This window comes from Columba livia, chromosome 3 (assembly GCF_036013475.1).
Source record: "Columba livia isolate bColLiv1 breed racing homer chromosome 3, bColLiv1.pat.W.v2, whole genome shotgun sequence".
Taxonomy (NCBI): Eukaryota; Metazoa; Chordata; class Aves; order Columbiformes; family Columbidae; genus Columba; species Columba livia.
Window position 1 is genome coordinate 38,050,322 of NC_088604.1, and position 24,285 is coordinate 38,074,606.

The 24,285-nt window shown below is 40.5% G+C and overlaps 1 protein-coding gene across 6 annotated transcripts in view; it reads left to right on the forward strand.

Moving 5' to 3' along the window:
- The window catches only part of CFAP206 (cilia and flagella associated protein 206), a 43,376-nt gene that overhangs the window by 9,742 nt on the left and 9,349 nt on the right, over positions 1–24,285 (forward strand). For 3 of the 6 annotated variants that reach the window (XM_005499845.3, XM_065056502.1, XM_065056504.1), the window contains 7 exons: positions 16,517–16,641; positions 18,339–18,422; positions 18,730–18,820; positions 19,681–19,869; positions 20,136–20,294; positions 22,362–22,570; positions 23,390–23,509. In XM_005499845.3, coding sequence (XP_005499902.3) covers positions 16,517–16,641; positions 18,339–18,422; positions 18,730–18,820; positions 19,681–19,869; positions 20,136–20,294; positions 22,362–22,570; positions 23,390–23,509 — 977 coding nt within the window. Of the gene's footprint in view, positions 1–32; positions 8,942–10,096; positions 16,317–16,516; positions 16,642–18,338; positions 18,423–18,729; positions 18,821–19,680; positions 19,870–20,135; positions 20,295–22,361; positions 22,571–23,389; positions 23,510–24,285 lie in introns of those variants that run through there. The other 3 variants (XM_065056500.1, XM_065056503.1, XM_065056501.1) reach the window with 3 other exon arrangements.

A 24,285-nucleotide genomic window follows, 5' to 3' on the forward strand; every position in this document is an offset into this window, starting at 1 on the left:
TTAGAATGATACAGAGGAAAATAACCACTGTTATGTTAAATAACGAAGTGATGAGCTACACTTAGAAATTATGCATTAATTTTGGTTTCCATATACTACGGCAGAGGTTGAAATGTGTAGGACTTGAGGATGGTTCCACTGAGTCCTTATTGAGAAGGAAAATATCTGATTGGAAAATCTGTCACTTAGTTAAGCATCAGCATCACCTGGACTGTGAGGACTGTTGGCTCTGCCCTTGAATACTTGGGTGTGCAGTAAGACACACAAGCTTTGAACACCTGCAGCTTGGATTCTGAGACATACAGGGTGGTTATTCTGTGTGAAAGTGTGTAAGTCTATGTAGAGTACCTGCAAGTGAGTGGTTACATGATCTGAAACCTCACCTGGTTTAAGAGACAGGTTTTGGGTGAAAAGTGTGTGCCAGCAGGTATACAAAATAATTTTCCTGTGAGGGAACTCAAGTTTATCTATTCACATGTGCTTGAAGCCTGCATGGCATTAGGCCAGCCTCAGGACATTGATCGAGTCTGAGATTCAGCCTGCCTAAATGTCTGATTTGTCTTCAATGTGTTGTAAGACATCACAGCATTCACTTAATATTCACTAAAGCTTTGTGTCTATCTCATTTGTTACCTGTTAATCTAAAAACACTGTATAGCATCTAGAGTGTGAGCTGAGGAATGTAAAGGAGCTGGCCTTTACTGTAGCTGATAGAAAATGTAATATGCTGAAAGAAACTCTCTATTGGCACCTTCTTTAAGGGAATTTTTAAGAGAGCAGTTGTACAGCATTCTTTTCCTCATGCTCAAAAACAACCCCAGAAACGAAAAAAGCAGAATAGTGTCACAGATATCCATCACTCTACCACACTAAGAAGTGAAGACAAGTGAAGTCACTGGTTTCTCATGGAACAGTTTAATGCATATAAAATATTTGAGCAGATATTTGGAACACTTTGGCACTACTTCTGACCTAAATGACTGTAAAACCGTACCTCACTAAACTGTAGAAGCTCTTTCTGTGGAGAGCTGGCGCTCCCTGTGCATTTCCTCTCTTACACTCCCGGTGAAAAAATTCCATACTTCATGTTCACAGTTGTACAATCAAATGCATAAACCGCACGGAGCCCAAGATAAAACTTGTGTTTACATCTTAAACATTCTTCAGCAGTCTGAAATAGTCCATAAGCTGTATAAACCAATTTTTAAAGAAAACATTTACATATGCATTAAGTATAAAAGTCTTTTGAAACTACAGCACTAAAATACTAAAGTACTAACAGTTACATCATGAAATACCTAAAGCTGATGAATGCTCTCTGTTGCATTAGCTGCTCAAAGGCTTACTCCCCACACACCGTGGAGCCCAGAGGCACAGCGGCAGCGGGGGAAACCCCAACAACCCAGTCAGAGGAATGAGGCTCCAATCCAGCTCCTCCCGGGGCATCCCAGGGGGGCGTCAGTGCCATGGAGTGGGAGTGAGACCCATTGCTGTGAGTCAATCAGAGAGATTTTCTGGGGCACCTTGCAGACTGAGAGTGGGTACAGGCTGGAGGTAGGGGACTGGAGGTATGGGATGTGGGGTAGCGCATCTTGGGATTCTACGGGGATTGTACAAAAGCTTATTATGAGATGTGTAGGGAAAGAACCAAAGGTGGAGAAACGGGGGTCAATGTGGTTTGAGGAAGAAACAGAGTGGGAAAATAGAAGGATAAGGGGATAAAAGAGGTTGGTTACATGTAAACAGAAGCAGGTTATAGACCATGCCCTTGCCTGATCAGTGCAGTCTGTCCTGTCCTCTCATTGAACACCATTTCTAACTTGGATGCAGGCCTTTCTCTGTGTGAATGCATACGCATGGGAGGTCTGCCTGCTGACAGCTGATGACAGGAGCTCAGAGTGACAGCAGCTGGAGAGACTGGAGTGATTATTTTGTGGGTACATATGTCAGTTTGTAATCACTAGCAAATACCAAGACAGGCTTGCTGACAAATAGGATAAGAGGAATGGAAGCCAAGTGATGGAGTGGCTGTAAATCTAAGATACTGGAGGAATCAGGGTGTCCGAGATTTGGCTACTTGAGGGACCAGGTGGTCAAAGCCAGTGACTGGAGATGCTGTGAGGTCTGAGGGTTGGCTACTGATAAGGTCTTAAGTCTGCACCAGCTAACAGATGTGGTGTCTGCATGTGTCTGTGCATGAGGCAATATGAGGGGCAATTCTGCACTTTGCATGTCAGAAAACCAAGATGATGATGAAGTGCTTCAACTCCCCTTGAACAAACAGTTCAAGTTCTCTTACAGTGACAGATAAGTAGACTTCTTTTGTTCTTCTCTACTGGGAAGTATATAATCATCATATACTTCCGCAATGTTAGCATTCTTACTATTAACATTTGTTCCTGAGAAAAAAGAAGTCACTGTGTCTCCCAGGGTTAGCCCACATTTTATCTGGCATACAGTGGCAGTGACTGATACAGACTGTGGCTCTCTACAGGGTAAGTGTTCCCTGCGGTGGACCTTAGTCCTGGGTACCTTAGTCATCCAGTTGACACCAAGGGCTCCTGTGAGTGCACAGCCCAGGCCCCTCCTGAACCACAGCTTTGTGGGCATGTTTGAAGACAGGTGGCAGGGGCTCAAGATCTGCAGGCATGCTCTGGCGTGGACTTACCAGTGTGTGGACAGCATATAACAGTCTGGCAGACACTGCTTCTCATGGCCTTTTAGGAGAGGAAAAGCATTTTATTTGCTTGCTTTCAAATACCAAGGTGAAGTTGTGTTGGTTCAGCTTAGAAACATTATGTCCTTTTAAGTCTGTGCGATTGGTTGTGTAGAGATAAAAGAAGCCACAGCTTGGCCTAAGTAAATAGCTCTGCAGTATAAATGGAGAGACAAGACGGCGAGCAGTAGAATCGCTATGGACCTGGACAGCCATTTGCTGTGGACACTGTTTGGTATTTCAAGGAAATATTTTAGAAATTAAAATATCTAACTAAACCCAATTTAAGGGATTTTTTCTCTTCTAGTTGTAGTCACTGTACAGTGTTAACTGTGGTTGACTGGCAAGCTGAAAAAGAAAAGGCTGGTTTTAATATTCTGTACATTTCTGCATGTCAGGTACTTAACTAATGAAATCTGTGAGTACATGAGCTATTGGTAGCTAACAAAAATTACACTTTCAGACATACAAGCAAGCCTTTCGTTGCATGAAGCAGAGACAGCATATGTTTGTTGGCTTGATTTTGTTCCTGTTTGAGAAGGATTGCAGCATGAAAAGTAACACTACCCGCTTTACTAGCACTCTGAATCAGAGAGAGCGTTGAATACATGCTTTTTGACTGTTGGTCTGAATGACGCAAATAAATAAGCTTTCAGATAACATCTGGATGCTAGGGCGCCGGTGATGGCACATGTTGACAGTGGAGTGCACAAGACAAAACGTAGCATGGGGAGCTGTAATGCTGCAATGAATAATACAGAAAGCAGGATTTCTCTATTAGTCATTCAGGAGATGTCTAAAATTGCCAGAAAGTACCATAGTCTCAGAGACAGTGAAACTTTCTGTCTAAGGCAATGCTATAAAAGACTGAAAAGTGGGTTGTCTAATTACTGTAGCTGAGCAGCTGAACTAGTAGGGAGCTGTGGAGTATGGCTGATAAGCAGCTAATTAATAAACTAGAGACATCTTGCTTGTTAGTCCCTCAAAGGTCTGCAGAAGGGATCTGTGATGTCTTAAATGAGGAGATGCAGATTGTGAAATCTCTGAATGCCTGGCCTGGAGAAATGAAGTGTGAAAGGAACTAATGATGCTGGCAGCATTTGGAATGTGAGCACACGCTGTCTGTGTGTGTGAGGCAATTAAAGAGCTGCAGCACCTCACGGGCAACGGATCGCAGAAGGAATACATTCTGTCTGTACATGGATGTAATGTACCCACACAGATATAAACTGAGTAATTGTGATTCCAGTTGCTGATGTGATTTCCTTTGCTGGGCTTAATTAACAACAGTTCAGCATTACATTAGCTGCTAGTTAAAATACAGATTGAGTAAAGGAATATAAGTGACTAATCACAAAATGCATCAAGTGACTTGTGGGAGATGCAGATGCTGGAATAACTGGCGTTAATATTGGCTAGTAGGTACAGTACATGGGTGTTCTGGGGATATCTAGGCATGGTTCTGCCTGGGGAGGAAAGACCAATCCTAGAAGAAAGACAGCCTCCTCCATTGCAGTCTATTGAAACTAGCAGTTAACACATCACCTTAGCTTTCTTTGAGACACTGAGCAAACCAGGAGTTAGGTAAAAGCTTGGCTAACAACAGCTACTAAACTAACTCCATGTAGAAGGATAAATAAGACTGCTATACTGCAACTGTGACATGGCCTGCCCAAATATTGGCCTTTCTTCTAGCTGATCATGAAAAGTTTGTCTTGTACCTATTAAAATGGTCTCTAGTGCTTTGTTTTGGCTTCTTCTAAGAGTATGGCTGTCTCATCCTTATTACTGGTTCTTGCTTTTCTTTTGTGTATTTGAACTTTTTCCAGTATACAGCTGCAGTCCTCTGTTATGCTTGTCATACAACTTGAATAAATAGAAAAAAATCCTACCCAGCGAGGTGTCTGAGCACCATATTTTTCCATTTTTTTCTCACAAGATTACATTCTTCCTTCGTCTAATAAACTTTTAAAACGGCACAGACACTTTCAGTTTGTTTATCTGAAAACATAAGCTACACTATAAATGGAATATCGCTGGCCAAAGTTGAGCTCCACTTCATTCTGTCTTCTCTCGCAGCTTCTCAAGAACTTATACTGCTGGTGCCAAATTAGTTGCAGGGCTCCAGGTATTAGCCACAAAGTGCTAGCCACAAAGACTAGAGTCGCTTCCCTGTGCTGCCTGTGGCATTCTACAAAGATTCCTGACCATTGTGTGTTGGGGTTTAGTTTGTTTGTTTGTTGTTTTTGTTTTTGTTTTTCCTTACCTGCCAAGTACTGCAATATTAGGTTTTAGAAAAAAGTAGTTTAACTCTGAGGCTATCATCTGAGCTACTTTGTCTCTATACTTCAGGTGTTAACCATCTTTGATATGTTTCTGATAGTCTCTCTTTAGTATGCGGTTTATAATCCTGATTTATATCCAGTTCTGATTTTCAGTGTAGATTTAGAAGTCAGTGACCTGGACTTTCAGCCTTAAACTTCACCTTTAAGAATCTTATAATTTCATTATAGCGGTATGAATCTGAGACACTTGGCTATTCCAGTGAGCTCTTCTGAGAACTGGATCAAGGACCTGATTCCTCTGTAAAGGGTAGAGTTGAGAGTCTAAGCAACACAGATATATGTAGATATTTTGTTATAAAACAGTACCTTTGCTTTTGATTCAATAGAGAACAAGGTAAACACTTGCTGGTATGTTTAATGCATTATCATCAGTCATGTGGGGAAGGCAGAGCAGGAGCTGGCCACTGCTGTGATGTTTGTGTTAAGCTTTTCCTGAACTCTTTCACCTCTGAGACTGACTCTGTTTTGGTTTGTGCTCTTTGTTTTATTTTTCTTTTACAAAACTTGTTTCGCCACTAGGAACTATAAGTCACATTAGTGATCACCTGTGATTAGTAACTTGGAGGAGTCTAGTTTTGGAATTAAGTGGCTGAGGTGTGTTTCTTCAGAGGGCAACTCTTGAATTTCACAACAGAAAATAAAACAAACTGGTAATGTGTTTCACTGCTGAGTTTCATCTGTAAATATATTTAACCCAAACATTGCATCCTTGTGCTAATGAAGAAGAACCAGAAAGCAAAGACAACAGGTGTCGTTGCAGTGATGAGGAAAAGGGAGGCAGTTCGAGGAAAGAAAAAATAACTGCATCTCTCATTTCTTACTGTGTTTAATCAATAGCATAAAATAGCTGGTAAACCATTATTCTTGTAACCATCTTATATTAGTTACCCATTCTATTTAGGAACTGACTAAATATAAATAGTACTTTGTCTATGGAGAACTGAGAATGGAAACTGTAACATTCAAGAATACATATACATTCAATAATATCCTTCTCTCGGTTATTAAACAGGGCTCTATACAAGACTTGCTGACCTCTCCTGGATAAAGACTCCTAGATGGTTTGGAATACTCTGTTTGTTAATGAGAAAAAGTTGGTTTTCATCACAAATTGGACTGATCCTTTCTTCTGTTACAAACCACATTAAATTAAACTGGTTGCTGTAGTCAAGAGCAGAAACTTCCCATGCCATCTCACAAACCATGTGAGAGAAACTGTGTTTTCAAAGCATGACTTGGATAAGACTGTAATAATCCAGTTCAGTTCAGTTCAGTTGAATAAGCTGAGTTTTGTAAGTGAAAGCTTGGAATTACTAACTTTGCCGTGAAGGAAAAGTCCTTATCCCGTTAAACTCTACTACCAAAGGGGGCTGTTGGCAAGGTAGTGGAGAGTTCCTGGCTGACTTTGCTGGAAACCTTGCGGTGTTACAGAAACCACCAGCCACCCAGTCTGCTGCATGTGGGACGTGAACTGTAATTCACTGACATTATTACTGGTCAATTAGGGATGCACCTGCGTGACTGAGACCTTGATCTGTGTCTATGCTGTGCAAGCTGACACACACTCTTGCAGGCTTGCAGGTTCTGAACTGAGCACCGTAGAGACCATCCTCTGCAGGGCTTTCACCAAGGACAATGAGGAGTTGGATTCCTTTCAGAGTATGGTGCAGAACCACTATGATCTCACCAGAGGATTCCTGGAAAGCTGCCAAAAAGACAGCAAAACTTTCTTTTATTCCATTCAGAAGAAAAATAACCTGGGATTCTCTACACACACCACACCAGCAGAGCTCTTTCAGTACATGCCCCCAATCTTTTTAGCTTTCAATCCAAGGTTAAGATGTTGGAATGTACATTGTTCAAAGATCCTCCTGAACAAAAAGCTTCTACTACTGTAAAAGCCTGAAAGCCTTAGTTTCATCTGTTCCTGTGCTTGGTTCTATCTAAGCAGCAACATGTTGAGTGACTTGGAGTGGGTCTTCAAAGTCTGGCAGTGGAAGAGGACATTCATCGTGCTGAAAGACTTATTGAAAGAACTGAGCTCATTTGGAAGTGAATAATATGGGTTCAACTCTATAAGCCCTATAAGTTTCCAAAGTCCCTGCTGCTTGCTTCTTTTTTATTTTAATAATGAAAATTATTTTTCCTTTGAGAATACTAAAATCTTTCTTTTCTCTAGTGAAAAAAAAGGCTTAGGGATACTGTAATCCTGAACATAGAGTCTGTATACATCTTATTTTAATTGCCTTGCAGCCTTACTTAGGACAAAAAGGTCTGTGCTTCTGCAATCTACTGATCTGTTCTCACCCAAACGCTGGCACAGTAAGCAGACTGGAACACCTGAGAGGTACGTTACTGTTTAAAGCCCAGGGGAACAGCAAGAAGCATTACAGCCCCACAGGGAGAGTGGCAGCTGGTGTTAGGTGATGTTTTCTTCTTGGTTCTTAGTATGTTCTTGTTAGGCCTCTTTTCTCCTGGACACCAAATGTTTTGATAAATCAAATGTATGGCACTAAGGAGTGTCTGAATTCAAACATGCTGTGTGGATTTGTCACAGTGAACAAGGCTTCCAGCATTACTGCAGATCTCCTTCTGAAACTCCTGGCACTCATGCACTTACAGCACCTTCTAGTGAACTATCCTTTTGAAAGTTGGGATCATCCTTTCAGTAAAAACTCTTGCAGGAATTATGCTAACCATAATGTGCTGGAAAAGCTGGATGTTAGCTGGTATCAGCGTGACATTTTACCGAGGCTGGCTGAACTCTTTGCCTTTCCCCTTCCCTTGCAAGCTATCTTAATGAATCTGATGTGTGTGGACCAGAGAAGTAGTGAGTCTGCTGAGACTGTCAAAATACTTGGCAGCAGTTTCTTTCTCTCTCCCCTTGGAAGTGACCGTCATGTGATGTCTCTATGTGCACACACAGCATGTATGCGGACAGGAGACACCACATATTTTTTTAAAAGTATTTCAATGGTTTTGACTAATACACTGGAATCAGAAGTCAAGAAAACCAGAATCAGCACAGAAATGTGTGAAGGATGGCAAATTAGCATCTTCGAGGATTTACAATATGCATATACAGACATCTCTTAGTTTTATTTCACCCTCACACACACACATACGTAGCCTATTTTTCTTACCTGTTGTATTTTCTTCTTTTGTTGGCTCCAAATGGTGTAAATATTCACTCTGCTACTATCAGTACAGATAAGAGGGAAACATCTTTCCCCCAGCTGCAGGCTTCTAGCTTGCCCCAAATCTTCCGTAGGACACAGGAAAAGGTTTTTCCTTCACCTACTGGTTATAAGCCCCTTCTGCACCTCATTGCAAAGCTACTCTGAGTTACAAGGGTAGGGAATTTTTTACAAGTAAAGTAGTCCGATGGCTACTCCACTCTCCACATAACCACAGATGTGGGTGCTAGAGATCTCTGTGTTCACTAGACATAGGGGATGCAATGCAGGAACAAAGAGGCTGTTTTACACTTGCCCTGAGTACAATAACATTCCAGTTTGGTACCGTGTAAATGTTTGATCTGCTGCTCATATGTTAAGGTGTGGCTTAGGTAGGTTCTACTTGATTGGGCCATAAACAGGTTTACTGCCAGATATGTCCACTGATACGTCATTATTAACTCCAGCTTTTGGAGAACTCTTATATTTGTGGGTGTTTTTCAGGTACTTTTAGAATAAATCTGATACAGAGAGGATACAGTTCTTAGCAGGCTGTAAATATATATGCTTTCTTTTGATATTCTATATTTATTTACCCCTTTAGATATTCATTATCTAGAGTGCTGGGAAGCCTTCAGCGTAAGCAAGAGGTTAAAGAAATGACCAGTGGTCTCTCAGCAAAACGTCTTTCCAGAGTTTCACAGGTACTTTTGAAAGCAGTTTGTGCATTCAGTGTCATTCACAAAGCTTAGAAATAAGCTTTAATGCCAGTGTGAGCTTCCTTCAAAAACTCTTACTCCAGGAGGAAGAGGGTATTCTTCAATGTGAAATAAAAGAGGATGTCCTTTTGCAAAGCCATAGAGCTTGCTGAAGGGGTTGAAGGTCTTCTGAAGTAAAGAATTGCATCAATTGCAACCACCAGGCTTGGAACTGGCATAAAAATCCTGGCTTTGCTCAAAGTGTCCATTTTTACAAATCTGTGAGTTACTGCTTTGGTAGTGCAGGTCAAAGCTCAATCCTGCATTCTTTGTGAAATATGCTTGTGCAAATACTTAATGTGTGTTGCCTTTAAACCTCAGCGTAGGGACCACTTACATTTTAGATTAATTCTCTCTCTAATTTAACTTTGAAAAGAGGTTGTGAAACCTAAAATTTCACAGTTATGTTTAAGTCCTAAATTATCTTCAGGTTGTTTCAGCAAGATGGACCTAATGACCATCTCTGAGTCCTTTTCAGTCACCTTTTATGATTACATGGTTACTTCTATGGCACATGTTTTCTGTACTTTTACTTCCATACATTGGTTTTCTCCTCAGGATATTTTCTATCTAAATATTGATTTCATTTCTATTATCAAGATTAGCTGACATGCCAGATTGAAAAAACAGTCACAGCTGGCCAGTGCTGCTCATCTGTAGAAAAGTCCATTTCTAAACTAAAAGGTGAGAAGAAGTGCTAACTCAGCAATCCTTCTGGTTTTCTAAGAGTTACTAGGCATCCCATGATATTAGAATACCACTTCTTTCCAGTCCGTAATGCTGCTTTTGAAGATCAGAGCTCTCTAAAGAGTTATTCTGCTGAGTATTCAGCACAATTTGACAGATCTTAAGCCTTAATAGCTGCTCTAGGGGAGAGAAGCTGCACGGTGAATAGAAATGCTTTTTGGGCAACAAAATTCAGAATTTTGGAGAAGGATTTGCAAATTTGTACGTAACTGCAAGGGCATCCATTTGGTTCCCAGCTCATTTATTGGCATGGGGAAAAGACTGCAGGGAGAACTCTATTGCTGGAGTACTGTGGATAATAATCCTCTTGCCCTCCCTGTCTGATTCACTGATCATTCCTTTCCTTTCTGACAGATGAATGAAAAGCATCTTTGTACAGCAGTGAGAAGTCTGTAGCTGGATAAAAGTGAGCTGAGTGAGAAGTTAATTTGCAGACCGTGGAATAATCACATTGCCATTATTAGTGCATTTTTTCTTCTTCAGAGCCACAGCAGCATATTTCCTACGAGATTCTCTCCTTCATCCATTTACTGGATAGTTTTCATGGATCCCATTAGTGTGAGATTGTGCCCAGCAGTTGTTTCTTACACTTGTTCCACTCGTGGGAAAATTACTGCATCACTTCGTTTTTGTTTTGGTTGGTTGGTTGGTTGGTTGTTTTTTTGTTTTGCACACTGGTGAGATTTGGGGCTGTTGCAATGACTTAGTATTCCACAAGCAGGTGGTCTCCTGCAAAAAGGATATTAATGTTTGTGTTATTATTATTTGTACAGACACAAGGGCTAGTTAATATCTCGCTAACCCATGAAAAAGCAGTGTGAACTTCTGACCAAACTGCAGCTCTTTTGAAACATAACTCGGCAGGAATATATGGGAACTGCTTAATCTATATCAAGTAGTATATGATAAGTCCTGGGTCTAATTTTCAGCAGATTGTTTTAGAGGGATGATTAATTGAAAAAGCTCTTGATCTGTGTTATTTTTATGAATGCCTTTGACTGAAATGTTAATGTAATGTTATTATTGTTTTGGAGCCTTGGGTAGTGATTCATCTGAATACAGCTGAATAATGCAGCTTTTGCAGGAGTTTCCAGTGGAGGCACTCGATGATGGCATGTCTGGAATCTCTCCGCTCCCTCTGCCCAGTGAATGCCAGAGCTCTCAAGGTTTGAAGGACAAATAATTTAGCTTCACTCCCTTTTCTGTAACCTGGCAAATACAGTCCATCCATTGTGCTTGCTAAGAGATCCAGGCTAACAATAGTGCATTTGTTAATTGGATTTCTAAGCTTGCTCAAATGAAGGGTAACCCTTTTGTGCCGTGTTATCTGTGACTTCTTTTTTTTTTATTTCTAAGTTAAAAGCCAAATTGGACCTCTTTGTCCAGCAAAATCTTGATGCCTTGACAACACTTTCATCCTGGAGACAACTGCCAGCTTCCTTGATCTGAGTTCTATGTACAGTGAGTAAGTCTAAGCTCCCTGCTAGGTACCCTCATATTGTAGTGAAATTTGAATATAGTGGGAATTAGGGGGAGACACAGCACTAACATGCCCAGACATCCCTTCTTTACTGCAGCAAAGTGATGGAGCTGAGAGAAGAAAACAGAAGAGCAATCTAACTTTACCATATTCTACAAGGGAAGCTCAAGCCCTTAAATATATTTCAAATCATGGAATCATAGAATATCTCAGGTTGGAAGTGATCCATAAGGATCATTGAGTCCAACTCCCAAATAATTGCTATAGATGTCATCTGGGATTCCCTTACATGTGACCCATTAGTCTGCACTCTGCCTCAATGAGCCTGAAATGGATATATATCCACCACCTATACAGCTTTCCAGGAGAGTCCTGGAAACTTAAAATAGTGCTGCACACTCTTGTGTGAATGTGTCCTTAAAGCTAAGCTGTTTCTTGCTGTCAGCTGGCACAGTGTGGTGGCACACAAGGACAGAGGCCTCCAATTGCTGATGTGCACATTTAGGGAGGAAGAGGAAATAAAAATCTTGCACAGGAGGACACCAAAACATTCTCAGCTCCGGAAATCAGTTTTATTGTGAACTAACAGACAAACTGTAGAAGGTGGCGTGACATGTTTGCCCTCACAATGTAGATTTCTGATGGTGAGACTTCTGTGGGATTATTTGAAAATAATAAAAGCCAGATAGTCGAAGTATATTTCCCTCTTGGAAGAGACAGGGTTTTTATTCCTGTGTCTGTATTCACAGCTTTCCTTGTACTATTATTTGGGAAGAATCAAGGTTAATCAATGAACATTAGTTTCTGCATCAAGGTACAAGGTAGCTTCAGGACCCTGAAACAAAGCAAACAAAAATCTGCATTGCATGGCTTACGTTTTAACTTCAGAGGTGATGAAAGGGACAGTAACTCAACTTCTTGGATCCTGCATTGTCAGCTGTAAATCCCTGCATGTAGCTGTATCTTCTTCAAAGAGTTTTCCTTGGTCCCTTGCATTGTTTCTGACAGCAGGAGACCTTCAGGCCAGACGGCTGGTGCTCTCTCACTAGCAGGCCACCCAGTCAGAAGATGCCTGGTAACTGAACTGCAAGGTCAACTTGATTAGTGTCTTCTTCGGATGAGCGATGAGTGAGAATGACTGGAGGAGTAGTCATTGCAGAATCCCTTGGTGCTCATGACTGTGTAAGCAGAGCTCAGATCAACTCTCCCTCAGCCAAGTCTCTTCTCTGGGCACAAGGCAATGTATTGATACAGTCGGTCAGGCTTCATAAGGCAATGCTCCTTGCCCTCCTGGCAGTCGTGTCTTCTGGGGTACAAGCTCTCCGTTCACCTCATGTGACTGCCAATAGCTCAGGCTGAGCCCTAGATTTTCCCAGAGTCACGTTGCTGATTATGCGTTGTTTTCCCTTCATCTCCACAGTGTAAGATCACCCAGCTGCAACTTTGTCCCCACACTGGCAAAATAAGGGGATTTGCTTGGGCTCAAACAGCCTGTTGACTAAATCCTGTCTTCTGGATGTAGCTGGTGAAAGAGGTGACTCTCTAAATGTGATAGTCAGTCTGATGTGATAGCAGGCTCATCAAATAGGTGACAAGCTTTCCCTTGAAGAAAGCACTTGAGGGTCAATCTTCATAGTCATTTAAGAGCGACCATGTCGTTTTCAATGGCTTTTCAAACATTTAAAACCCTTACATCACGAACCCAAGAATCTTTTCACTGTCTCCCCGTCAGTGTCAAACAGTGCCTCAGAGAAGCCGCTAGGGGGCAGCCTTTACCTGTCCTTCGGGTGCCGGTGACGCACGGTCAGACTATTTGGGTGGGGAGGATGAGAGGGCTCTTTCATTCTAGTTACAAGAACGCTGGATAAACGAGGCCTCCGCTACCAGGAACTATGCTTACAACTTAAAAGTTAATACTAATTCTAGGGGAGAAATCCAACTGCTTTCATCATGAAACAGTAGCTCACCAACAAATTAAATATTTTGTGGTCTAATAGAGACTGCAAATCTCCCCTGAAACCACGTTTTTCTTTGGAAAGCGTACAATTTGCTGTCCTCCTTCTTTTCTTTCCTCGTTTCTGTAGTAGGAATGCTGCTGGCAGTTTATAACTTTTCAGTTCTAGTACTATCTGAAATACAGGTTAATACTACTGAAATGCTTAAAACAATAAAAGAATTAAAATTCTCAGTAAGCTCAATTATCTTAAAGGTCTTTTCCAGCCTAAAAGATTCTATGATTCTAAGCTGCAGATAAATTGTTCTTAGGCTTCCCACCGGTAGCCTAAAAATGTGTAAGGCAGCTGGATGTATCCTACTAGGGTTTATGGATGTGATCCGGTGCTGGCTTTTCAGAAGTTCCATATAACGTTAGTTTCTGTGACACGAATGCAGTGACATTGTGATATAGTCACTCATCATATTTATTCCTAATGTTTTGTCTACTGAATTAAATGCTCTTTGGCTTGCAGGTGTCCTACTGACAACAGCAAAATTGGGTTTATCGAAGAGTTGTCAGTTATTTCAGTTGAAGATGTTCTTATATCTTCTTATTCCTTCAGGAAATAGTCAAGCTAATATGACTGTGAATATTGGTAACTCAGATGGGGGGGTGTCAGAGTGTGTGTCAGGGTGTAGGGCTTTTTTGTTAGGATCAAGAGTGTGGGTTTGGAGAGAATTGTTTGATAACCCTCACTTGCTGTGATCTGGTTTGCACAGTAGAGCACATGAACCTTTTAGGTGAAGTCGAACTGGAAGGCATGATCTGCTACAGCATAATGTGCTACAGCCACAAACATACCATCTGTCACTGGGACCAGACTAAAGATAGTCTGAAGTAACAAATGCTTAAGCACGTATGATGTGCCTCTCTGGTTCTGAGCAACAACTGCTTTGCTCTGCAGAGGTTGCGCTACTTGCAGATGAGGACACAGGTACCAGAAGAAAAATGGATATATTGAAATGGTCTTTAAATTGTCTTTAAAAAAGACATCGAAATGTCAAGCCAAAACTGCACAATTATGCAGCCTCTGCATATGTACTGAAAACCTGGAAAAATCCTACCTATGGCTTCCTACTCTGAAAGTATTTGTGTAAGCCTGTGAATGTGTTAGTCATAGCCTCTGACTGTTACAGGATGGGAACTGGCTTTTTGTGGCTGCAAAATTGCAAATTCCACCACTATCTCTACTGCAGATAGTGTTTGGTTAAACTCTGTAAAACCATTCGCTTTTAGCTGACAATCTTCTCAGAAGAAAGCATTACTGTCACTGCTTTGAGCATCAGGTTTTATCACTGACTTCTGAAATTTGCTCCTGTAGAGAGAAACCTGGTAGTGGCACCTTCTATTTTTTCTTTTAATCCCCAGAACTATATTCTTCTTTTCCCCTTGCTCCTCCCCACCTGCAACTGCAGAAGAGCTGGTTCTTGTGTGATTTATTGGGAAGTGCTGAGGGGAATCTCTGTGACCCTAAGCTCACTAACAGCAACACGCTTCTGCTCCAGGAAGGGCTGTGAATGCTTCTCCTCATGCAATTTGTGGAAAAAGTGGTCCTGTAGATTTTTGTTCTCTTGATAAATGTCTTGCAGTAATTACTGAGCTTACAGATATTGATTTTTTTAATGAGAATGCAGAAGACATATTAAGAAGCCCCATTAACTGTGCTACTAGAGTGAAACCTAAGACTTCACAATGTCCTTTGCAGTCTTATTTTGATACCTGCTGCACAAACCTTCCCAAAGCATTTCCCGGAGGTGATGCTGGGACTCATTGCACTGTACCTTTCTATGCACACCGAGCAAGTGGATGTTATCCTACAGCTACCTGCCAGGTAGCATCTTGATTTTACTGGTAAGAATTACTTGTCTGAGGTCACAGAGGAAAAACATCATCTTTTCCTCTCATCAGGATTCCCACCAGAGTACTCTGTGTCTGACATCTTGAACCAAAGGGAAAAAAATAAATCAGTTGAAAACTGATATAGCTTGCCAGCTCTTATCCCTGCATTCCCTGTACCTTTTGAGCTTACTTGATTGCCTTTTAGGGACATGGCTTGTAAATTTAATTAACGTGCTATTACTCTTTCCTCTATCTGACATGGAAAAGCTTGAATTAATTGAGTATTGACTAACTGAACTAGTTACAGCAAGGCATTGCTTTCCTCCAGCAGCATGCTCAGTGGTGTGTGCAAGAGCCGAGGATGAACTTAGGGCTCACTGGGCTGCTGTTTGCGGGTTGTAACCCCACTGCACCCGGGGAAACTGCCGCCTCCAGCAGCAAGGATGAGCCCTGAAAGCAGGGTGGCTGCCGGCAGCCCCTGGATGTGGCTCCTCTGGGGTGTGAAGAAGTATCCCTTCAAGGAGGATCTACCAGGGGAAAGGGGACCACGGTGGAGGAATGTTGTCTGCAGCAACCTGGACAATGACTGGCTCTCCAAAGACCGGGATGATGTCTGGTGCTCGCAGGCTGTGTGGCAGCAGCTGGTGCGGGATGTGATGCTGGATGACACCTGCACCCTGGCACTGGTGGACTGGCTGCCTTTAGTTCGTATATACGCGTACATGTTTATGTTTATAAATACATACTTACATATCCCAGTATGTATGTTCTACATATTCACATACATGCTTTGCCTAGTCATAAGCATGTATATTGTATATATTTAGGTACATATACCATATTCATGTTTATATGTACATAGGTATGTTTATGCGTATCTATATATAGCCATAGGCATCCACATACATGGTTTGTATACACATACAGATGTTTATGTACACATATACACATAGTGCTATGCCTCCGCATACCTGTGTTTTGCATATACAAAGGCATGTATGTATATGTGTATATATACTGTATAAACACTTATTTCTTTACGTGCATACCCACGTTGTATGTAAGCTCGTGTTTTGCATACACAGCTGTGTACCCATACACACACATCCATACATGCACCCACACTGCCCCCTCCGGCGGGCTCGCCAGCCGCCCAGGCCGGGCCGCGTCCCCATGGCAACGCCCGGCGCGCCTGCGGGCCTCGCTCGCCGTTTGCCGCCGAACGGGCCGGGCCGGGCCGGGCCGGGCCGGGGGGGCAAGTGGGAGCGGGACGTTCCGGGGTGCCCGGGGCGGCGGGAGCGCTGCGGGGTCGGGAGGGGGTGCCCCGGGAAGCGGCGGGGCCAAGGGGCTGCGGGCGGCCCCCGGCCGGCGGTACCGGGGCGGGGGGTACCTTCAGGCCCTCGTGGAAAAACGTTGAAAGACGCACCCGAAATCTGAAATAAATGTAATTCCCATTAAGGTGTGTGTTTGTCCAGCATGGCTTGCAACCAGGCTGAAAACGTCATCAAGAAAATCGTTCGTGAAATTGGACAAGAATGTGCGGCCCAGGGACAAACTGTTTCTGAAACCTTGGTGGCGTTCATGGTAAGAGCAAATTAAATGTTTAGAGGTGGAGTTTTTTATTATTTCATCTGGGTGTTTTTCTAAGGTGTTTTTTTTTTAATTATTTCATCTGGGTGTTTTTCTAATCATGTTCAAATTCTGCTATGGACTGTAAAATATTAAGATGAATATGTATTGCTAGCATATAGATCACAGGTCTCAAACCTGTGTGCCTGTAGCTTGGCAGTTCAGACCGTATTTTAAGGCTTCTGTGAGGGGGGGGCTCAACTTTACATGAGGTGAACAGTTCCCCCAAAGCTGCCGACTGACACTGCTCCAACTGAGTGACGTGGAGCGAGGACAAAAGTCACACCTTGGGTCTTAAAAGTCCACAAACTTCAATGGCAGCTCCAGGGCAGCCTGGCCCAGGCTTTCCGGGATGCTTTGAACTTCCAAATATCTCGGTTTCCAATTGACTACACTGACAAGGTGTAAAGGGGTATTCAGTGATATTCAGTATAGGGTCCTAAAAGCCTAAAAAAGCATTTCATTCCTCTGAAATGCTACCTATCCAAATACAAGGCCCTGAAAAGGCTGCAGGTTCTGAGTGCTGCGAAGTCTTTGAACTCAGAGTTCTCCCTCAGTTTTCTCCTACAACCAGATAAACCATGTGTTTCTTTTTAAAGTGAAAAAGAGAAGTGTTCCCAAGTTTTAAAAACATTTATTTCCACTCTCATGAATGACCAAAAAGGGATGACACATCGGTGAATGTTTATTGCAGCAGCTATATTTATTCTTCAGCATTTACATCTTCCCTCTATGGTGATAGATTCTTTTGTTTGTTTCTCTGTTTAGGCAGGGCCAGGTAGAATAAATGGGCTGAATATTTGAAGGAGTGGGCTTGGATCCCACTTAAACTAAAAATGAAATTAAATCAATCTCAGTGTTGCCCTGTGTAGACAACTATAAATATCCTAATAAACATTATACATTCTGCCATTTTACTCTTAGGAGACACAGCACTGCTGCAGAATATAGTGTGAATGCACCTGCAAAGCTGTGTCTGGAGAAAGATGGAGCTAATTTATTTCTTTATTGATGGTATAAGAACAGAATCTGCTCTTGATAAACATGTACATGAATGTAAATTGTTCACAGCAATACTGTTAGTATGCCATATTTTTCCTAATGGTGACACCGTGGCTTTAAAAAATACATTGGTCTCAAAAGCAGTATTAATCAATTAAGCATGGAAATTTTAATGAGTAAAAAACTTGTAAAAGTGCTTGGCTAGACATCCAGCATGCACACCAGTCACAAACATGGACATATTTCCCTGTATGCAGAGCACTATGGATTTTTTTAATTCAAATGGTAAACATTAATATTCATGCACTTAACACCAACTGAGAAGTTTATAAACAACTATGGTGGATTTTTATAAGATTTTACTTAGAAAAATATTTTTTCCAGGAAATGTTTAAAGGAGATATATTTAAATATTTCTCTGCAAATTTTGCATCACAAATAGATTTTTTTTCACTTATGTCCGTGAACTGACATTGAAACAATCAACATGTGAAATGATGTAACTTTGTTTCATTATCAAAGATGGAAATGGAAAGAAAGAACAGTAAAGAAATATTGACTGCATCTGAGATTTTTCAGAAAATAAAAGGTTAGTTGCAAAGAGTATATGTTGAGATGTAAATTAATAGCTTTCTTTTGGCAATCTGTAGGTGAAAGCTGTTGTTTTAGATCCAAGAAATGACTTTAATGTGGATCAAATCCTTATGGAAAAAGATGTGCAAAATCTTATCCAGGTAATTGTGACATGATGTTGAGAGTCAATACTTAGTTAAGACTACAGCAGTATTTGCTGCCTGTTCCTGTTACTAAAATGCTGTTTTATTTTTATATGAACACTTCAAAAATGTTAATGCCAGTTTATTCTTATGGTTCTGTAGCTAAAGACTGGACTGCATGTTTCCTCATGTAAATAAATGCCTTATAAATGCCTTATATAGAGAGAAGAGTAGTGAGGGGGCTCTACTGACGTTATGTGTAGCATAGTCACTGTTGGTTCAGATGTTTCCCCAGCAATAAGAACTCCTCTGTCTCTCTTCTTAGCTCTGTGTTACCAGATTGCTTGATACAACAAACCCATCTCTGAGCACAATTAAGATGCAAGTTTACTTTGATATGAACTACGCAAACCGAGGTAATTTCAAATATGTTTTCATAGAAGTTGATGCTGAGGTTAGGATTTAATATCTCTCTCTGTAGAGATAATAGTGATTCCTGTTAAATGACTGCTGGCAGTGAAGCAAAATAAATCTCCCTGGATAAATATACTACATAGGAGCATGGTGTTTCCATATGGATATAGCAGGGAAAAAATATACATTAGAGAGTAAACTCATTTCATCCAGTCTGAGAGATTTACTGAATGTTGTGTATTAGATCGTTTGAGAACAGTTATACTTTCAGTTTTGCAATGGCTAGCTGCCTTCAGCACAAAAAACTTGCACTGCACCTGTGTATTTGAAAGAGAACCAGTACCCAGAACTGCACTTATGTATCTGAAAGAGAACCTGATGTTTTATCGGTCTCTCTCATTGAGTTTTAACCTATTATATTTTACTGTTAGCATGGATTATATCAAAAAATTACCAACATTAGGAAGCTGCTCCAAAGTCTTCTGGACTCAATAAGTTCAGTGAGTCCAGTAAGATTCTCAGATCCTGGGTAGTGTTCAGATTTGGGCGTGTAACTTTAGGTGTGTATGAAATATGTGTGTGTGTTATGTCCTACTGCAGCCAGAAGAGTGCAGAGAGCCAGACACTTGCTGCTCAGTTTGGGCTGAATAGTTCTTTGGACTCAACTGACTCATGTTAATCATGCTAATTATTTTAAAGTTTAGCTCCACTGTTGTTAGTTATAAGGATATGGTACCTTAAACCTCTCTGTGCTTCAGAAACCTTAAGTTGGTGCTCTGACTGTGGAAATTAATTACACCCTCTGTACAACCCAAATTCCAAAGAATTTAGATAGCACTTTCTAAGTGTCCTTTTTTCCTAGCTGAATTACTCCGTGAGCAGCATCATGTTCTGGAGGGAAGGCTGGCTCATGTGCTCAGAGAAATCACAGATAGTCGTCCTCGTGTGCAAGAAGAAATGGAGAATGTATATCGAAAGATTGTTAGCTATGTGCTGCTGAGCTCTGGCCTGGGACCCCCAACAGATATTCAGGTTGTCAGGGAGGTGACAGGTCAGTAAACTCTCAGCTGTGAAACTGGGCTTTTCTTATTGAAGAATAAAGATTCTCCTTCTCTTTACTGATCTTTAAATACAGATGTGGTAAACTCTGATGAAAGCTTACTAACCAAACTGTCACTGCTCAGCCTTGAAGTCTGTATTTGCCATGGGTTTCCCATCTTTTGCAGTTGTTTAGGAGAGGGTATTTTTACTTGTTTAATTATTTTATTTTCTGTTCTCTCATACTGAGCATTTTCTCACCCTTTGTAATGCTTATAGCTGCCCTGCAGAGTGTATTCCCCCAGACAGAGATGAATACGTTCATCTCACTCAGCAAGAAGAACAAAGAGCAACAGCTGAAAAATCTTGCCATGCTAGTCACAGGGATTCGGTTATACAACAAGGAATGTGGGAAGGGAGGAAGCAGCATTGATGACTGTAAGTAGACAACTTCATTTGGACTGTATATTCCAAATAAATTCTTCCCAACTTTCTTCACTGGAGCACCTCCAATAATAGCTCATCTCTCTAGATAAACAGCTTCGACCCTGGTTCTGTAGATCTGAAGGAAAAGTACATATCTGGTATTGATTAAAGGTTTCCATGTAGGCTACTAATTTTTAGCTAAGAGGAACCCTATTGGTTGATGTGGAAGGATTATATGTATTAACTTGACGCACTCATTTACCTCATGGTAATTTGTTCGCTGATCCCTTGCCATTACGTGAATTAAATATGTAACATTTGCCTTTAAAAGCAGTTAATTAAAATCTTGAAAGTACACTGTCAATTCAGTTACAATTTTCTGTTGATTATATGTGATGAGAAGTGTTAAAAGTTGCTGGGGCAATATCTTTATCCTTTTAATTCAGAGTAACCCCTTCAGATTCTTAACATGTTCTCAAAAATCTTCTGTATTTTGAATCTTTCTGCTTCTTTAACAAGCAAAAAAAGTCAAGACCAAAGTTTCGGGAATAAAGGCTATAGCACATACCTCTTTTGATAAGGAAATTGTGCTTTGCTGGAAAGCAAAGCACTTGCTTAGCTAGACAGTATTTTAAATAAAGCATTATAAGTAGGAAAAAAACCCCACACCTACCACATCAGAGAAAGAAGTAAGCAACTTTCTAGATTTTGGTGATATTTTTTCTTCTCACATGCCAAGCAAAGCATTGTTGGTTTTCTGTTTTTATAATACACCCTTTCCCACGAATGGCACCTTTCTGTGTTGCAGCTGGCTCTCTTCTAGGTTCACTGGGCCTGGGTTACAGCATAAGGGAACATTCAGCTACTGTGGTTATACAAAAGGCATGATTTACAACACGTGGTCTTTGTCGCTGTAATATCTGTGGGTTTTGTAACTGCTTAAAATAGATAATATGACTTCTTTGCACTGACCTGTTTACGTATCACTTTTAAACAGATGGAAAAAACACAGCATGAATACTCTTAAAATGCTTTAATGCTTAAGGATGCCTTAGGATGCCTTAATGCTTAGGATGCCTTAATGCTTAAGGCCAGTAGTTAGACTGCTAAAGCTTTAATTTACATGTTAGCAGCAGACTTGGTGAAGTAGGGCTCTGCCTTGGCTTTTTACCCTGTTTCCAAAAAAGTAAATCAGCCAAGTGCTGAGCTTTCTCCACCTGTGGCTAGACCTGTGCAAATTTACTTCCCATTCTAGCTTTGTTAAATCTGGCTTTTCTATGCTCACATGGTTTTGACTGGACATAACACAAGCCTTATTACTGTACTGCTGCTTGCCGATGCTGCAAGCATTAGAAATTCAACACACACAACACAGAGCCGTATTGCGCACTTAAAGAAAGTGGCTAGGCCTTATCCTATTCCTTGCATAGATGTCTGCTTAATTAACAAAACCTATCAAAATATTCAGTGTGTGGTTGTCTGCTATCCATAATGAAATTTTAGAGAAAAAATATTATTTATAGTATAATCTGTATCAGCAAAAATAGATTTTATTGACCTGTGCCATTTGGGGGGAATTTGTGGGGTTTTTAAGTACTCGTGCTGAATTTTAATAACTGCATAGGCATGTTTTTTCATGTAGTATCCATCTTCTCTTTTTAGTAATAATCTCTGACTCAGAGCACTGTTAGACCTCAAAGTGCCCAGAGAATGGGAAGGCTGCTGTTGTTATTAATATTTTACAAATGAGGGAACTGAGAACTGAAAATTGTGCAGATTGCCTAAAGTCTCTCAGGAAACCCATGTCAGCAGTAGCAACTGAACTACATCTACTGTAAAGCAAGTTTTCTCACAGTCCTTGACTTGACTGTGATATTTTCATACATGCAATTCTGACTGAAACTACTTGACTAGTCAGATACAGCGGTCGAATCTAGTATGCAAGCATTTGGAAATGCATGAATATAAGGACAAAATTTAATTGGAAGACTGTGTTGCTCAAATACTGCACTTTAACCATTTGCAAATGATTTTGATAATTATTTTTATATGTATCTCATATTTATTCTATATAAACAGTGCCAGCCATTCTGAATGAAGCCATTCCGTCAGCTACACAAACTCTCGATGAAGGTCTTAATACTTGCCAAGCACGAGCCCACCAGTACGCAGCTCTGTTGGAATCCATGCAGGAAGACCAAGACAGATGTACACAGCTTAGTTCTTTCAAACTGAAAGAAGCTCTGTTCAATGTGAGACAATATGAGGCCTTCCTTTGCATCCTTCTGGTGAGACACCATCATGTTATATCCTGTAGGTTTTTATTGCAGATGGAATGTATTCAAGTTATGTACTTGTACAGGATAGAAATATAAGAAAAATTAATTCAGAAATCTCTGAAATCAAATTTTTCTCAATATATGAGAACCTACATCATCTGTCATGATGAACTTTGTACCTAACTTGCTGGCTTTGGTTAAGACAAAATGGATTAATTGTTTGCTGCAGTGTGATTGTGCTTCCATTTAATTTCTGGAGGTTTCCTTTTTTGTTTAATTTCGTTAACAGAGGACTAAAAGAGTAGGACTTTTTTCTTGTTTGCATACTGATACTCTGCCCCAAAAGGCATGAGAGAAAAAAATATCTCTGTTCAGTCCATAAGTCACCTTGATTTTAGTCCGCAGACATCCTCAACACATATGAAGTCATCAGAAGTTTTTGAAGAATACAATTTAAATTACTGAAATTTGTTTTGTTTATCAAGATCTTCAAATTTGCCTTTTGAGAAAGTGCAGGGTTTTATAAGATTTTCCTGTATAAAATAAAGCTTAGAAAAATATTTCTCTTTTCAATTCTTTTCAGTTCTCTTCACTATAAAGGTGTAGAGATTTTCTATTAAAAAATTACTAGCATATGTTCGAGAGAAGCACCTGGTTTTATGCCTGAACACTTAAGGAAAAGTTGGTTTTGTGGAAAGTTAGGGTGCATTTTGTTCCTTAGAACATTGTCTGAAAATAGTTGAATGAAGAGACTAAGTAAATACTTATTATTAAATACTTGGTTCTTTGACTGTCACACTTCTTACCTGAAGTAAGTTCTCTTTTCAGTCTGATGTAATTACAAGTGCTCAAGAAGTTGAAAAGATGAATGTGCAGTTCACAGCAACAATGGAGCAGTTGAAAAACACAGTGCAGAATAAGGTTTCTGTAAATACCAATGAAGTTTTTGTAAGTATTTTGAATGGAAAACCTATTTCTTCTTAATTATAAAAAATTACCAAAGTACTTTTCTGGTGTATTTTTGCATAGCTTGTGTTCAGAAAAGCGCTACATTATTTTCTCTCTGTTGTAACAGCATGAGTGATTTTTGAAGGGGCAAAAAAACTGAAGGACTTGATCTCAAGGTAAAAGAAACGCAAGGTACAAAAAGGGAGAGATGGAAATAAATGGCATTTTGCTGTGTCTTGAGTAATTTGTCCGTATTTGTAGATTTACAGTGATATTTTCCTGTTTTGTGCAAAAATTCTCTCCTGTTCCTTGCAGACATAGTAGGTACATAATGATGACAGATAACAGCACATCAGAGTGTGATTCTTTAAAAGTACCTTCATATAGCAATTCCTGTAATTACAGTATGACTCCCTGATGTAATTTTTCTAAAGAAATCAGGTTTCTGTGAGGGGACTTTCAGTCTCTGCCTCTTCCAATAGCTTCTGAACCTGTTGGCCAGTTTCAGATGAATTTATCAATCTGGAGATTTCAAAACACGTTATTTTCTGCATGATTTGTGGAAAACAAGCACCTAGAGAGGCACAATTGGAGCCTTCCTAAGATCAAATCTGCGATGTGAATGTTACCTGCTGGTATTGTGAAGGAGGGTGCTTGATGACCCTGTGAAACTCTGGAATTATTATGACAGCATGGTGAAAGGGAAATGGGAGAGAAATATGTCAAAAAACAGCTTCATTTAATTTGCTTTTCACGGAAGAGCTCATTATTTTGTG